This window comes from Sinocyclocheilus anshuiensis, unplaced genomic scaffold (assembly GCF_001515605.1).
Source record: "Sinocyclocheilus anshuiensis isolate Anshui unplaced genomic scaffold, SAMN03320099.WGS_v1.1 scaffold380, whole genome shotgun sequence".
NCBI lineage: Eukaryota > Metazoa > Chordata > Actinopteri > Cypriniformes > Cyprinidae > Sinocyclocheilus > Sinocyclocheilus anshuiensis.
Window position 1 is genome coordinate 75304 of NW_015557081.1, and position 17820 is coordinate 93123.

At 35.2% G+C, this 17820-nt stretch overlaps 1 protein-coding gene across 2 annotated transcripts in view; it reads left to right on the forward strand.

Moving 5' to 3' along the window:
- The first annotated feature begins 820 nt into the window (after positions 1 to 820).
- LOC107676911 (uncharacterized protein KIAA1644 homolog) overlaps positions 821 to 17820 on the forward strand; it is a 22987-nt gene continuing 5987 nt past the window's right edge. The window contains exons 1-3 of one of the 2 annotated variants that reach the window (XM_016471648.1): positions 821 to 956; positions 9242 to 9455; positions 14640 to 14930. In XM_016471648.1, coding sequence (XP_016327134.1) covers positions 890 to 956; positions 9242 to 9455; positions 14640 to 14930 — 572 coding nt within the window. In that variant the 5' untranslated portion in view covers positions 821 to 889. Of the gene's footprint in view, positions 957 to 9241; positions 9456 to 14639; positions 14935 to 17820 lie in introns of those variants that run through there. The other variant, XM_016471647.1, reaches the window with a different exon arrangement.

Consider the following 17820-nt stretch of genomic DNA (forward strand, 5'->3'; position numbering starts at 1 on the left):
ATTTGATATGTTGTGTTGGGACTGGAGAGCTTTATTCATATTGCTCTGTTATAAAATGTGCTTTTCATCAAAGAGAGCACATGCAGAGACAAGCACGGACGGAATCATCAATAAGGAATTATCGCATTTAATCCTTTGCAACATGCTGTATCTATTTGTCATGAGCGCATATTGTGTGCTATTTTTCAAACCAAGATTCCCCTCATCAATATTCTCAAATCTCAAGTCTTCATCATTAATCTCTCAGAGTTCCCTTTTGACAGCAATAATGAAAGGATCGGTGTAACACCAGCTGTAGCTCCATCTTATCAGTTATTGCATCTGTAACTCAAGCCCAACAGATGTCTTTGTTCAAATAATGCACGAGTTGTTCAGTCCATTACATTTCATGTTGGAACAACATGGGGGTTAGTAAATGATGACTGAATTTTTAAGTCTTGATCAGAGAATATAAAGTTTAAACACCTGTATATTGTCATTGTGTGTGTGTGTGTGTGTGTGTGTGTGTGTGTGTGTGTTTTTTCTTAGAGCTTAGTTCCCTTTTGACAGCAATAATGAAAGGATCGGTGTAACACCAGCTGTAGCTCCATCTTATCAGTTATTGCATCTGTAACTCAAGCCCAACAGATGTCTTTGTTCAAATAATGCACGAGTTGTTCAGTCCATTACATTTCATGTTGGAACAACATGGGGGTTAGTAAATGATGACTGAATTTTTAAGTCTTGATCAGAGAATATAAAGTTTAAACACCTGTATATTGTCATTGTGTGTGTGTGTGTGTGTGTGTGTGTGTGTGTGTGTGTGTTTTCTTCCAGAGCTTGCAGAATAAAATGACCACCAGGCGGTGAGAACTGAGTGTGTGTTGACTTTCTTCATGAGGGCTGAGAGATGACCATGAACGGCCGCTGGTCCTTCAACACCCTGGCCGTCATCTTTATCCTGCTGTCCACTGCAGGTAAGACCAGATCAAACAGGTGTTGCATATTTATATTATTTCTATGCAGGTTTGCGTTTTACATTAGAACACAATCTCAGTCAGGCACGTGCCCTCAGAAGTCATGACTTGGACGTGTTGCAGAATGAGTCACAATTTTAAGGATCTGACTTAAGGTAGAAACTCTTATTCAACTTTGACTTTCTCACAGTTACTGATGACTGCATTTGGACTGATGACTCAACATGAGTCATTTAAGATTGAAAACTGACCTATTTGTTCTTTCTGCCCGGCAAAGTGTGCAGTGATTTGTTAGACAAGCATCAAACACGTGCAGAGGTTAAAGTATGCCTATGATGTCACTGAAAGCAATTAATGGGCCATCTAGCATGTGCAAAATAAACTGAAACATCCTAAACGTTAGTTTACCATTTGTGTAGCGTTCCAAGAAGCAACTGCCATTTTTGGTCTAGTAACGCCACAAACACAGTCAAAAAATCTATTTATTATTAGATTAAAAAAAAACTTTTTTTTAATTAATAAAAGAATTAAATTGAAACAAATTTAAATACAATAATTAAAAATTAAAATTAAATACATGTTAATAATTTTGTGTGTGTGTATGTATGTATACACACACACACACACACAGACATATATATATATATATATATATATATATATATATATGAAGAGTGTTGTGGTTGTTTTTGACACCCACAAAGCAATTAAAAGATGGATGCAATTATTTTTTATTAATAAATTATCATAAAACCCTAATTTATAAAATATGATGCATAAAGATATACGCAGATTATTATTTTGATTCATTTATTCCCAAAAAAACTGCCATTTGTGGTCTACTAACCATCCTGAAACAAAAACCTGCAAAAGTCTGATTTACATAGGACTTCATGGTCATAAAATGATGCATTCCTGACCCTAAAAAACAAATATATTATTGTACACTATATTTGTATTTGTATTTTTGATTAAATAACAATTGTCTTTATTATGAAGATTTGATCACATACTTGAAGCTGTGGAGTTCATACATGGTTTATTCTGGTAAATTTGTCATACAAATGATCTCATCTTTTCTGACTCTTTAATAAACCTCTGGTTCAAAACTTGCATCCAACTCACATTCAACTGAATTCAATCTGAATCTAATCTGCTTTTTTTACTCTTCAACTCCCAGCAAAACTCATTAAATGGACATCTTAATGCAAAGCATAAGCCGCTACTACTGTTCATCTACTCACTAGAATCTCGCCAAAACATTTCATCAAATGGCCCTCAGATTAATTCAATACCTACATCCACATTTCCTGTAAGACAAACAGCCAGTACAAAAGCCTCAAGCCTGATTCTGCCATTATATTAAAGGCCAGGGCCATGACAGATGTGTGTTTGGATCGAGCTCCGAAGACTAGACTGTTGTTACAGGATGTAAGAGAGGGAGAGAAACTGAATGAGAGAAATATTTGGGGAATATTTATACAAATACCTTTTCATTTTGTAGTCCCATTCACTCGCTCTGCAATGTTTCAAGACAAGCGGAGCCAGACGTACCTTACTCAGGGGGAATTCACTAAGAATGAATTGTGCCTGCTGACAGTCGTTTATTTGCAAATGCTGTTTGTGTTGTTTTAGCACCCGATTCACTAAAGGAATTATGCAAATCAGGTAACGGCCCAAACATGGCCAAAAAAATTGCCTGAATGCAATTTGCACAGAGCAATTCTCAATCTTGTAAGCGAGGTTTGAGCGCTAGGTTATGGATAAATCAGGAGACTATCGCAATCTGGCATATTTGACTGTACAGCATTGCTCCACTATATATACTGTATATTTATACTCCAAATCAAAAGTTTGGGATCCTTTTTTTTTTGGAAAGATATTAACACTTTTATTCAGCAAAAATGCATTAAATTGATCAAAGTGACATTTATAATGTTACTTTTTTCTTTTCTTTTTTTGTTCAAATACATTTCTTTTCAAATAATCCAGAAAAAAAATTTATATACAACCTTTTTCAACATTGATAATAGTAAGAAATCTTGAGCACCAAATCAGCATATATATGATTTCTAAAGGATACATATGACACTGAAAATTCAAAAGACAGAAAAAATCAGCATTGCCATCACAGGAATAAATGATATTTTAAAATATATTAAAACAGAAAACAATTATTTTAAATTGCAATATTATTTCACAATATTACTGTTTTTACTGTGATTTATTTATTTACAAATAAAAGCAGCCTTAGTGAGCATGTGAGACTTAAAAAGAATTTCAAAATCATATCAACCACAAACTTTTGAATAGTAGTATGTATGTATATTTGCATAAAAGTTGATATTTATATACAGATGCAATTTTGTGGCTGTTTTTGACTGCTAAAAAAAAGCAAAGATAGTTTCTTTATAAACAACTAAATGAAACCAAAAGAAATTCTTCAAAGATTGTAAATGCAATGAAAATATTTTTGTTGTGATTAATAAATTACCATTAAACGCTAATTTATCAAATATGATACATACACACATACAAACATTTTTTTTTTACATATTTTGTCTAAAGGTTCAAAGTTTCAATAAACTTCAAGTAAAAAAAAAATATAGAAAATGCTAATTACTCAAAATGTCACATTTCAATGCATTTAGCGTCTGCTTAAACTGGATTGAGAGTGTTTTTGTGCTGAATTAGTGCACACTGAAGGGGCACAACTGTTTAGTGAATTCACCCCAGGATATTTCAACACACAAGCGGAGTCAGAAGTATCACACACACAGACTTTTGAGATTGTTTATGTAACTCCTGAGCCATATCTCACCCGACACGGAAGAGATAAATATCTCAAATGAAGCGAAACCTGTCCCCAAAGTGAGCACGGCAAGAAGCAGAGAACACAGTTCTTTTTTTTTCACAAACCTAATGGCTGAACATCATGGAGAAATGTCGCACAGTGTCATTCATAAACCATTTTGCTGCCATTCTCCAGTGAGTGCAGACATGTTAATTCTAACATAGACAGACACAATTACCCAAAAGTAACTTGAGGACAAGGCCCTTATTCAAACATCTGTGAATATTTAATATTTCTTTCATGGAATGTTCTTTGCAGTGCAGTCATGTAACTAGTTATAATGAGTGAGAGCTACAGTCCACTATCATTATAAAACACAAGCAGGTAGATCTGCTCTCTCTGCCAGAAAACACATGCTGACTTCCTTCATCTGCCAAAACTCCCACAAGAGGGTGAACTTTCACCTTTACGAGTCCACACAGCTCGCGTTTGGCTTCATGAGGCATTCTACCCCATCCAAAATCTGCCGTTCCCTGAGGTTAATAGTCATAAACCTATCCATTTATGGTAACGTCAGTATCCTTAAAACATTTAGTAGACTCTCTTGACTGAGCTCACTTCAATAGGCATGAAAGAGTTTGCTATTCATCTTTGGTTTTCTCTGAGCAAATGTCTTGTGCGCCTTTTGTATGCAAAGAGAGAATCGTCATGGTGCACTTTTTAGCATTCAGACACATCTCTCTCAGCTGAACTATCTGAAAGAGCAGAAGTCTGAGGAAAAGCACTTGCCAAGCTCAGTGTTAAGTAGGACTGGGAACCGGTTCTATGGTTTAAAAAACACCTGAATTAAATGATTTATGACTTTTGGTTCTGTTCACGGTTCCTGAATGTGCATTCTTCCACCAACACAGATAAAACACTGTACTTTTGCACTTAGAACCTGGGAATTCACAAAACATACAGCCGACACAACAGTCTGGTTGTTTTTCAGTGAATCAAAAACACATATCTGAATGGCTACTGAATTAATTTGTCTCACTTACTGAGCACAAGTCATTAAATCAGTGTTGCTTTTGACTTGTTGTTTATATGACAATGTTTATTTACTGATAACACATTTGAGTTTTATTGCATCAAGGAGTTATTTATACTCTAAAAGTGACTTAATTATTCAATTAACAAATACACAAGTGAACAATGTTTTTATTTATTCAGGGCTAATTAACAGATTGCATTAACACACATGTTTGTGCTGAATTAAAAAGAATAAAAATGCTAAAGAATGAACCATGGTGTTGCTCTTTGCATGCTAAAATTGCATTTGATGTATTCATGTTTTGGTATATCTATTTTGTTGAAGCCTAAAATGTTCTCATTTGTCATCAGACTGCTGAAGGCAGTAAAGATTACATCACTTATTTCCAAATATTTCTTTCACTAACGAGACTAGCACGAAACCAACATCAAGATATGGAAGCCTGTTTCCACCTTAAGAGTACAAAATAAAAATGGTAATCTTGAGAAAAGTTTAACGAAATAAATAAATAAAGTGACACTGTGAAACATAAAGTAGCAACTAAGTGATATAAAGTCATATTGCAACAAAGCCACATTGTGAGACTAAATCACAATTAAAATACATAAAAACAGTAATATCGTGAAATATTATTACAATTTAAATGAGTTTTTAATAGATTTTCAAATGTAATTTATTCCTGAGATGACAAAGCTGAATTTTCAGCATCATTACTCCAGTTTTCAGTGTCACATGATCCTACAGAAATCATTCTAATGTTGATTTGGTGCTCAAGAAACATTTCCTTTTATTATCAATGTTGAAAACAGCTGTGCTGCTTAATATTTTTTGTGAAAACAGTGATATTTTTTTTACAGGATTTTTTAATGAATAGAATGTTTTTAAAAATCTGCATTTATTTGAAATGGAGATATTTTCTAACAATATAAATGTCATTATTGTCACTTCTTATCAGTTTAATCCATCCTTGCTGAATAAAATTATTAATTTCTTTAAAGGGGTCATATGATGCAATTTCAAATTTTCCTTTCTCTTTGGAGTGTTACAAGCTGATCGTGCATTGATAAGATCCCTAAAGTTGCAAAGACTAAAGTTTCAAACCCAAAGAGATATTCTTTATAAAAGTTAAGACTTGTCCACGCCCTCCTAAAATGCCTCGTTTAAACATGCCCCCCACATGTCTACGTCACTGTGTGGGAAGATTTGCATAACACCGCCCAAATGTTAAAGAAAGAAGGCGTAACTTTGATTCTCGTTGTAGTATTGTTGCTGCCGCCGCCATGTCGTGGAGACGCTGTGTGTATCGTTGTGAAAGCGAAACTCCTTTTTTTTTGGTCTTCCAAAAGAGGACACAACTAGAAATTAGTGGTTAAGTTGTATTTACAACACTGTTCCAGAACAGTTCAACCCAAATATTCAGATGTGTGCAGCACATTTTATGGAGGACTGTTTCCTGATCCTGGTAGAGTAGACTACAATTGCGTCTGTGCACAAAGGTTGTTTCTATAAAGTGGGGCAGTTGCAACTTTGCAAGGACAGTCTGGCGCTTCTGAGTCACGGCCTTTAAGTAAGTTTTTATATTTAAAGAATTTGCCACTGATGATTCAAACGCGAGTTTTGAGCAGTGTAGAGTAGAGCTTGTTGTTTGTTGTTTCTCCGATCACAAATGCAGACATGGTTTTATGTTTACGCGGCGCGATACACAACGCAACACATAAAAAGACAGTATAAGTCATTATAATCAGTAATTATGTCCCCACTGGATGCAACAAATGCCTCGTTTGTAATGGGTTTTATTGTTTTTGTCTGGTCGCGCAAGGACACGCCATCACAGTTACACCAAATACACAAAATAATGTTCTTTTTAGCAACGTCATATGACCCCTTTAAAAAATATATATTGACCCCAAATTTTTGAACAGTAGTGTACACACCAAAAACGGTTTCTGTAGTAAGCTTCGGCCCTCAAACAGGCAGTCATACATGATTTTAAGGGTTGATGTTATGGTTTCAGACCTGTTAGAAAGGTGTTTGTCCGCCATAGTAGGTGCTGATCATGTGGCGTACCAAAATAAAAACACTTAAATACTCCCGCTGCCACGGTGGAAAAGAGAACGAAAAAATCTCCAACAGGTGGTTTTCATTTCACACCCCAGCTTTTTATTTTGTTCTTTTTTCCCCCTTTCCAAATATAAGAGACCTGCCTTATTGCCTATTTGGTTGATGGATACATAGCCTGAGCACTGCCAAATAACTTCCCCTGTAATACTGGGCTCTTTATAGGGTCAAAGGTGGCACTGGAGGGCTCTCTGGCCCACGCTGCTGTCAGCGCTGATTTATTCCGATCATTACCAGACTCTCTGTATGCCTGCGCACTCACGTAATTGGACGCTTTGGTCATTAGCAAGAGGTCAAATGCGGCAAACATTAAATTGTTTCCTGTGTCATAATATTTTTTGCCTAGCTTATTCAACTTCGATTCACGGCAATTAACGTTAAAAGTTGTTGTTTCTATTCCAGTTCTTGCGAGTCTTTTCCAAGCCTGAACCCCTTCTCTGCTGATTCATTGTTGTAGTGTGAATCAGAATAATTGCCTTGAAATAACTGGAAAACTTAAAAGAATAGTCCACCCGAAATGAAAAATTGCTGAAAATGTATTCACCCACAGGTCATCCAAGATGTAGATAAGTGTTTCTTCATCAGAACAGTTTTGGAAAAATGTAGCATTACATGAGTTGCCCACCAATGGATTCTCTGCAGTGAATGGGTGCCGCCAGAATGAGAGTCCAAATATTTTATAAAAACATCACAATAATCCACAAGTAATCCACACAATCAATTAATATCTTGTGAAGTAAAAAGCTGCATGTTTGTAAGAAACAAATCCATCATGTTGTCAATTTCATTGTATTAAAATATATGTCCTCTATCCATAATGCTCCTTTCTCCAGTGGAAAAAGTTGTCTCGTCTGAATCAGGAGAGAAATACGCACAGATCAGGCACTGTTTACAAGTGAAAACAGTCCAAAATTGTTCTAAACAAATCTGTTGGTGGATTTTGATGTGAGAGGACAACAGGGGATGGGCTTTTTCACTGGAGGAAATGTTATGTAGGCCTACTCAGATTTTGTCCAGAAGTGACAGTTTAAAGTTAAAAAACCTTAATGATGGATTTGTTTCTTACAAACACACAGATATTCACATCATAAGACATTATTTGATGGACTGGAGTTGTGTGGATTACTTGTTGATTATTGTGATGCTTTTATTAGCTGTATGGATTCTCATTCTGACGGCACCCATTCACTGCAGAGCATCCATTGGTAAGTAAGTAATGTAATGCTAAATTTCGCTAAATCTGTTCTGATGAAGAAACAAACTCATCTACATCTTGGACAGCCTAATGGTGAGTGAATATTCAGCAAATTTTCATTTTTGTTGAACTATTCATTTAATGCAGTTTCTCAAGGAAAAGCTTGCACATGCTTTAAAAAATACAGTAATTTTAACAGTTAAACTTTTTTAACTGTAATTTTAAGTTTAATATATAAAACCTAAATAGTTCTGGCAACCATATAGCTGTTTTTTTTTTTTCCTTCATTTTCACAATTTTATTATATTTTTTAACAGTGCATAAAATCTCAGCAATTTCTTCCACAACAGTACTGACTCTAAGGTGTAGCCTACAGTTCAGAGCAAGAATGCCTCCGGCACAAATATTAATACACTGTAAAAACGGACAGCGAGGTCCATCAAATTCACAGAGATCCAACTCTAGTGTTCCTGTCCATTCCACTTTACCAATAGTGCATTCTCAGACAGTTCTCATCTATATGCAAATGACGGCACAGTGCTTTCTTCTTTTCCATAAAGCTCAATATGAAGCTTTAGAGATGAGCAGGTGCACTTTGAGAGTGAGTCTATGGACATTGCTGATGAGCACAAAATTTTTCATTGAAAAAAAGAGGAATGTCCAAGATACTTGCTCATTCATTTGCCTTGCCATTAGAATGTTTTCCGAGACTCTGTGAACTTCATTATCTGAGCAATTACTGGTGCCAGGCTTGTTTGACAGTGAGTTAGTTCATGAGTTGAGAAGCTGTCCGCTTTGGCGCGAGACGAGCATGTTTGTTATGTCACTTATGATATTAAACACTCTCACTTTACAGTGCTTATGGTTCTGGAGTTGAAATGTGCCACATGACAGACTTCAGAGAGTCAGAAAGGACGTATTTAATGCGTTTAGCAACCAGAGCTCTAATTACTGAAGACATGAAAGATCTGCTCCGTAAATCTCTCCCTCTGTTCCACCTTAATAATCTCTATCTTGCACATATCAGAAGTCATTCATCCTACCTTGAATCAGATCACGAGCTGTTTGAAATCACTCAGCTCTATCGACCCATGAAAGACTTGCTTTATTCCCTCATACCGTACAGTTTTATCTCTCTGCAGCTCTCTCTGCGCACTTCAGGGTGTGTGAGCCTTACTCCGACCACAAGGGGCGCTATCACTTTGGTTTCCACTGCCCTCGACTCTCAGACAACAAGACCTACATATTCTGCTGTCACCATAACAACACGGCCTTCAAGTACTGCTGCAATGAAACTGAATTTCAGAGCGTGATGCAGCTCAACCTCACCACCAACTCAGACGGCTTTGCCCACAAGTGAGTAACTGTTTTGCTAGCATGCACTTTGCTTTGTTGGGCTCTGAACCAACAGCCATCATAATAAGGGTCAACACTTTTTTCAAATGGTGTACCCCCATCTAAATTTTGAATGACGAGTTGTCAACAAAATTATTTAATTGAGTTCAATTCTTATTTTATTTTTTATTTTTTTTTATTAATTTTTATTTTAATGTTTTTGAATATTTTTCTCAAATGTTTGTCAAAGGTATATTTGAAATGTATTTATATTTATATTTGTATATTCCTTTTTTCTTTTTTTTTTGGTCAGCCTTCATTGCGACCCAAAAAAATAATATATAGAATATACAAATAAAAATATAAATACATTTCTAATATACCTTTGACAAAAATGTGAGAAATTTATTAAAAAACACTAAAATAATAAATAATGTTGTAATAAATAATATTCAGTAAGGCCATTTTTTAAATGTTGATACTTGTTTACGTGCATAAAATGTTTTCATTCTGACGGCACCCATTCACTGCAGAGCATCCATTGGTAAGTAAGTAATGTAATGCTAAATTTCGCTAAATCTGTTCTGATGAAGAAACAAACTCATCTACATCTTGGACAGCCTAATGGTGAGTGAATATTCAGCAAATTTTCATTTTTGTTGAACTATTCATTTAATGCAGTTTCTCAAGGAAAAGCTTGCACATGCTTTAAAAAATACAGTAATTTTAACAGTTAAACTTTTTTAACTGTAATTTTAAGTTTAATATATAAAACCTAAATAGTTCTGGCAACCATATAGCTGTTTTTTTTTTTTCCTTCATTTTCACAATTTTATTATATTTTTTAACAGTGCATAAAATCTCAGCAATTTCTTCCACAACAGTACTGACTCTAAGGTGTAGCCTACAGTTCAGAGCAAGAATGCCTCCGGCACAAATATTAATACACTGTAAAAACGGACAGCGAGGTCCATCAAATTCACAGAGATCCAACTCTAGTGTTCCTGTCCATTCCACTTTACCAATAGTGCATTCTCAGACAGTTCTCATCTATATGCAAATGACGGCACAGTGCTTTCTTCTTTTCCATAAAGCTCAATATGAAGCTTTAGAGATGAGCAGGTGCACTTTGAGAGTGAGTCTATGGACATTGCTGATGAGCACAAAATTTTTCATTGAAAAAAAGAGGAATGTCCAAGATACTTGCTCATTCATTTGCCTTGCCATTAGAATGTTTTCCGAGACTCTGTGAACTTCATTATCTGAGCAATTACTGGTGCCAGGCTTGTTTGACAGTGAGTTAGTTCATGAGTTGAGAAGCTGTCCGCTTTGGCGCGAGACGAGCATGTTTGTTATGTCACTTATGATATTAAACTCTCACTTTACAGTGCTTATGGTTCTGGAGTTGAAATGTGCCACATGACAGACTTCAGAGAGTCAGAAAGGACGTATTTAATGCGTTTAGCAACCAGAGCTCTAATTACTGAAGACATGAAAGATCTGCTCCGTAAATCTCTCCCTCTGTTCCACCTTAATAATCTCTATCTTGCACATATCAGAAGTCATTCATCCTACCTTGAATCAGATCACGAGCTGTTTGAAATCACTCAGCTCTATCGACCCATGAAAGACTTGCTTTATTCCCTCATACCGTACAGTTTTATCTCTCTGCAGCTCTCTCTGCGCACTTCAGGGTGTGTGAGCCTTACTCCGACCACAAGGGGCGCTATCACTTTGGTTTCCACTGCCCTCGACTCTCAGACAACAAGACCTACATATTCTGCTGTCACCATAACAACACGGCCTTCAAGTACTGCTGCAATGAAACTGAATTTCAGAGTGTGATGCAGCTCAACCTCACCACCAACTCAGACGGCTTTGCCCACAAGTGAGTAACTGTTTTGCTAGCATGCACTTTGCTTTGTTGGGCTCTGAACCAACAGCCATCATAATAAGGGTCAACACTTTTTTCAAATGGTGTACCCCCATCTAAATTTTGAATGACGAGTTGTCAACAAAATTATTTAATTGAGTTCAATTCTTATTTTATTTTTTATTTTTTTTTATTAATTTTTATTTTAATGTTTTTGAATATTTTTCTCAAATGTTTGTCAAAGGTATATTTGAAATGTATTTATATTTATATTTGTATATTCCTTTTTTCTTTTTTTTTTGGTCAGCCTTCATTGCGACCCAAAAAAATAATATATAGAATATACAAATAAAAATATAAATACATTTCTAATATACCTTTGACAAAAATGTGAGAAATTTATTAAAAAACACTAAAATAATAAATAATGTTGTAATAAATAATATTCAGTAAGGCCATTTTTTAAATGTTGATACTTGTTTACGTGCATAAAATGTTTGTTTGTTTGTTTATTGTCAACTTATATTAGATTCCATTTGAGTAAAACTGACTAAAATTAATGAATATGACATGATAAAATATTGACAATTTAAAGTATTTGGAAAATACTTATTCTGTATTAAGTATAACATATTGTAAAATATGAATATCATACCGAAGAAGAGATATTAAAAGTAAGTACATAATTCACAAAAAAAAATGCAGATTCATCTTTAATTCACTAAGTTAAACTTTGGTTTCAGTAATATATATACACATTTACAAAATATTTACAAAATATATACATTTTGTAAAATATTTTAAGCAACCCCTTTGAAAATCCTTGAATTAAATGACACTAATAATTTTTTCATAGATTAATAAGCATATGATTAATGAGAGATTAAAAAACATATATAATAATTTACTTATATTGAGAAAAACAAATAACAACTGAAAGTGATATTTGATTGTATCGTGGCCAAATATTCAAACATAGAATATTTGAATATTTAGTTCAATTTTATAATTTTTTTGTCAACTTCTATTAGATGCCATTTGAGTAAAACTAACTAAATTTAATGAATATGGCATGATAAAATATTGAGAGTTTAAAGGATATTTTTCTCAAAAGACAAAAACTGTGACTAAAAAAAATAGATGCAGTTGCAGTACTATTACGCTGTTTTAAACATATTCCTCACACTCAGTGAATATACCAACTACTGCATGCAATATCTCCATCTCCATTTCAAACTCTTCACATCCTAAAACATGACAAATAACCTCTGATGCTGCTATGGTGTGAAATAATTAGAGTTCCCTTTCAGTCGGTCACTCCCGACGTCACGTCGGTTGACCGACTGAATTGGGATCTCGCTTAATTCTCTGAACATTTCTCATTCACACTTTCTGCTACTTTTTATTTTATTCATTGGGAGATAAGAGATAAAAGATAGACGGTGTAATCTGCCCTCTGCCCTCAGCGCGCACTTTTAAAAATGGGCCTTGATTAATCCTACATATTCATTCGTAGCTGGTCCATCCATCCAAACCCTACCACAGCCAGCCTGCACCCAACCAAAACTTCCTCTGACAGGGTCCTGACCCGTACGCTGTGTTGTGAAAGTGCTGTAATGACCACAGAAGGTTAGCAGTGCCGTTCAGATGTTCCCACAGGCTGTTAAAGTAACAAAGTCTGAAAAATGACTCCCGGTCTCTGGTGCAGTGAGCCAGACCAGAGATCAGTAGAGTGATGCCTTTCTTCTGAATATCCTCACGGCTTGTTTATCCCTCCAGCTGACTGAGAGGTAGGTTAGAAAAATGTGACAATCAGATGGACTCGCTTATTTGCGGCAGGCCTGATTTTGTCTGCCATCCTCAGATTCAAATCTACATGCATGCAAGATACAGAAAACATCTGACAGAACAGGTTAAAACCAGGTTCATTTAAAATATTTTTCATTAAATCGGGGGTTTCCAAACTTTTTGATGTCAAGGACCTGCAAATATCATTACCCAGTTGTGAGAGACCCCCTACCTAAAATATAAAGGCACTGGCAGCTATTTATTTTTATATATAAAGACCCATTCTTACTGTGTAAGAAAAATATGTGATGATATAAAACCGTTTCAAAATTCAATAATTGTAATTGGCCAAAAAGATAAGAAAACAGCTCAAAGAAATTAAGTATATTATTAAGTAAAAATTAATTAAAATATACTTTCTATTAAGTATAACATATGAATATAAATCAAGTGAATATTTGATTTTTTGAAGGAGAGAACTTAGAAATAAGCATTTTTCTCAAAACATATGCAGATATATGTGTGTGTGTGTGTGTGTGTGTGTACACTGTAAAAATTGATTTCCCAAAGTTGTAAATAAAAAAGAATATTCAATCATGTTTTACAAGAAAATACTATTATTTAATTAATATAGTAGGTTGTTAATATAATATGTACATTACTTTTATTCTAATATATACATTTTTTTAAATATATTTTGTAAATATTAAGTGACATGAATTTATTTTTTAATCACCTCCTAATCTTGAATATTTTAGCACATCCATGACTAGGAAATGACATGAATGCATTAAAAGAGGATTTGAAAATATCAGCACAATATCTTGATAAAAACAAAAGTGATGTATGATTGTACTGTTGCTGCCTGCGTCCGCAGTTTCTGAAACATCTCTGTTGATGCCTGCTGTGTGTGCAATTTCCTAATCACTATTCCCAAGTGAACCACGCATCCAGATCAAATTGTCTGTTCCGATGATGAAAGAATTCCTCTGACATAAGCCTTCGCAAAAGAGCTCCGCAGGCTGCAATATCTTACTCAGTCACAGCCTCAGGTGTATGCATGAAAAACCAAGCCCTGTTGTTTCAGCCAAGCATCTCTGTGAGAAACATGGCAGTACTAATCCACAACAAATCAATTAATCTTCAGCCCCACAATAGGACATGAACAATGAAGCAGTGACATAAAGGCCAGTCTGTCACCATGCCCTGACTCAGGTCAAGCATGAAAATGTTATTTCACCGCTCAAGATCAAATTGATCCCTCTATAGAATCCCAAACCACTGGGTAGCTGTGCAAAGTCTGCCCCACCTGCACACTATCCTGCCAAAGCAATCTGAAAGGCCAGTGGAAAGCAATTACAGCACTTTACTTCCACTGCATGGGCACTGACCTCTCTTTTATTTGCACCGGTTGATTTAAATGAGGAGAAAATCAGGCCTATTCCTCCTTGTAATGATATGAATATTCCTGTTTCTTTTTTTGCTTCCTTGTAGAGCATAAACAACGCCACTAACTTCCATAATCATCCTTTCTTTCACTTTAGTAACTACACTGCTCTCATCGGCGTGTGGATTTATGGCTTTTTCGTCATGGTCCTCCTGGCTTTGGACTTCCTGTACTATTCAGCTATGAACTACGAGTTGTGCCGGGTCTACCTGGAGAAATGGGGGCTGGGAGGACGGTGGCTCAAACAGGCCAGGATTCAATGGCACAGTGCGGCTCAGGAGGGCGAACACAACATGGGATCAGGCCTGAGTCAGCACCATGCGCGGCACAGTTTGAGAGGAGAAGCACAGAGCCCTACGCTCTTGACCTTCCAGACCTCAACAGCCTGGTGAGTCAACCAACAGGGATAAAGGAGAACTCCCAGATAACTAAACACCCTTATGTCATGTGCAGAGAGTCAATGTAGCAGAACACTAACTGATTTCTGATCTTGACTATCGGTGGACTGTATGGAAGCCCGTTTCCGCCACTGAATAAAAAATAAAAAAGGGATTTGCGACTTTTTATCGGACAATTCTGACATTTTTCTCAGAATTACAAGATATAAACTTGCAATTATAAGTTCTAAAGTGAGAATTGCGCGATATAAAGTCGCAATTTTGTGTTATAAAATCTGAATTGCGAGATATAAACGTGCAATTCTGAGAAATAAAGCTTGTGTTTTTTTTTCCTCAGAACTGGACTTTATAACTCACAATTGCAAGTTTAGATTTATTATTGCTTCCAACTGTTTAGTAGTCGGATTCAAAAAAATTAACTGCCAAAAACATAAATGTCAACGAAAGCAAGAAAAACTAGCATGAAAGTGTCCAAAACAGTTTTAACAGTTATAATTTTAATTGGTTTAGGTTTTCATAACTTGTTTCAGCCTGTTTATTTATTAGTCCTGTATTAATTAAACCATGCAAACAACTGCCCCCCAAAAATATTAAAATCCATAAACACATTTAAAATTAAGGAACAATTTTAATCATATAAACATACATCTAACAAATGTTCATTTCTAAACATACTTTTGTAATTTTTAAAAATGAACATTGTATTAATTGTATGTATTAAGAACAAACATGAATTAGCTATTTATTTTAGTGTCGTTGTTCCACACTTATTACAGTAATAACAGTAAATTATAAAAAAAAATACATGCAACTACCCTTAAATCAATCCGTAATCCTAATACTAACACTTTAATAAGTAATTAATGCTATTCAGTACTTAATTGTGTAATAACAATGTAACAAGGACATCTTAAAATAAAGTGTAACCAAAACTTTTTTTATATAAATTGGTATTAACCTAAAATAAATGCAGCAAAATGTTGTTAATTGTTATTTCATGAACATCACTGAAGAGTCCTACCAAAACTTTAGTAAACTTATTAATATTACTTTATATACAGTATATAAGATTATATATATCTCTTAAAAATAAAGGTGCTTCATGATGCCATAGAAGAACCTTTTTTGTCTAAATGGTTCCATAAAGAACCTTTAACATCTGAAGAAACTTACAGTTTCACAAAAGGTTCTTTGTGGCGAAAGTAGGATCTTCAGATTATGAAAAGGTAAGAAAGAGATGGTTCTTTAAAGAACCTTTGACTGAATGGTTCTTTGTGGAACCAAAAATGGTTCTTCTATGCAGAGGTGTAAAGTATTGGAGTAAATGTAATTAGTTACTGTACTTGAGTATCTTTTTGGATACTTTGTAGTTGTACTGAGTATCAAAGATATTAGCAACTTTTACTCTTTACTTCACTACATTTTTTAATGAGTATCAGTACAACCTTTTAAGCACCTTTATTTTTAAGAGTGTATGGCTCATACAGGGCTTAAGGCCTGTCCACACCACTGTAACAATAACGGCGCAGAGGGACAAAATCGTTGGAATGGAATGACTTTCAGAATGTTTTTTTTTTTCAAGCTTAAAACAATGACAGCCAATTAGAATTGATCCTGATTTAAAGAGCTCAAGCATTTAAAGTGGCTTATGACATAACTGCAGCACACACTTATAATAACAGAATGATATTGTGCATTGGTGTGGACACTAATAAAGAGTTGTGCATTGGTGTGGACGCTAATAAATATTTATCGTTATAGTTATCAATGAGTCTTCAGGCAAATCAACCAAACTAATGAATGTGAATGGACAATAAGACTAAATTGATGTCATTTCTGCATTATCCATCTTGTAGACTGCGTATACGAGACTAAATATTTGTTTGTTCGCACATGATCCCTGTTCTTCATGTAGGAGGAAATGTGTTAAAACTGTGTAGCAGATGCCTCAACATCTGCTAGGTGTTCCTAGTTCACAGTAAGCATTTGTGATTTTCAAGTAGACTGGTGTCTCTGATAGACACCAGTTACACTTAAAAGACTTCAAATTTACCAGCTGAGCATACATGGGTAATAAAAGAAGGGTGTAGAGCTGAACTTTTAAAAGCCTGCAAATTCTTGGCTCGAGCAGAGGAACTACTCAGACACCACAGAAATTGTTTCAGATGAGATTAAAGGGGAAACTTCTACCCACTGCAGGTGTTGGCCACATGAGCCTCTGGTGGCTACTCTGGCTCAGTATGAGGTAGCATTTGCTCTGCCATCTGTTGCATCTGTCGCTCACTGTTGCCTGACATGACCTTGACACAGCGACCCTTGGTCACCCCTTTGTTGTAAGGCAACAAAGCCTTTGCATCTTTGCCCATGCAATATTGTAAACAACATTTATCATACTGTATGACACTATCAGCATTCTTGAATCAAATACTACAAAATGCTTACCAAATGACAAATGAATTGATTTTGCCAGAAGGCATTAAAGTGTCTTGTCTGTATGATATGCAATATACATATTTCCTGTCACATTATGATAGTACTATCAAAATCAAGATATCAGAAAATGTAAAACAATTCAGTCAGTGCTGTTAATCGTGACTTAAAGGGATAGTTCACCCAAAAATGACAATTCTGTCATTAATTACTCACCCTCATGTCGTTCCAAAACCGTAAGACCTTCGTTCATCTTCAAAACACAAATTAAGATATTTTTGATGAAATCCAAGAGCTTTCTGACCCTGCATAGACAGCAATGCAACTGACATGTTCAAGGCCCAGAAAGGTATAGCAAGGACATCATTAAAATAGTCCATGTTACATCAGTGGTTCAACCGTAATTTTATGAAGCTATGAGAATACTTTTTGTGCACAAAGAAAACAAAA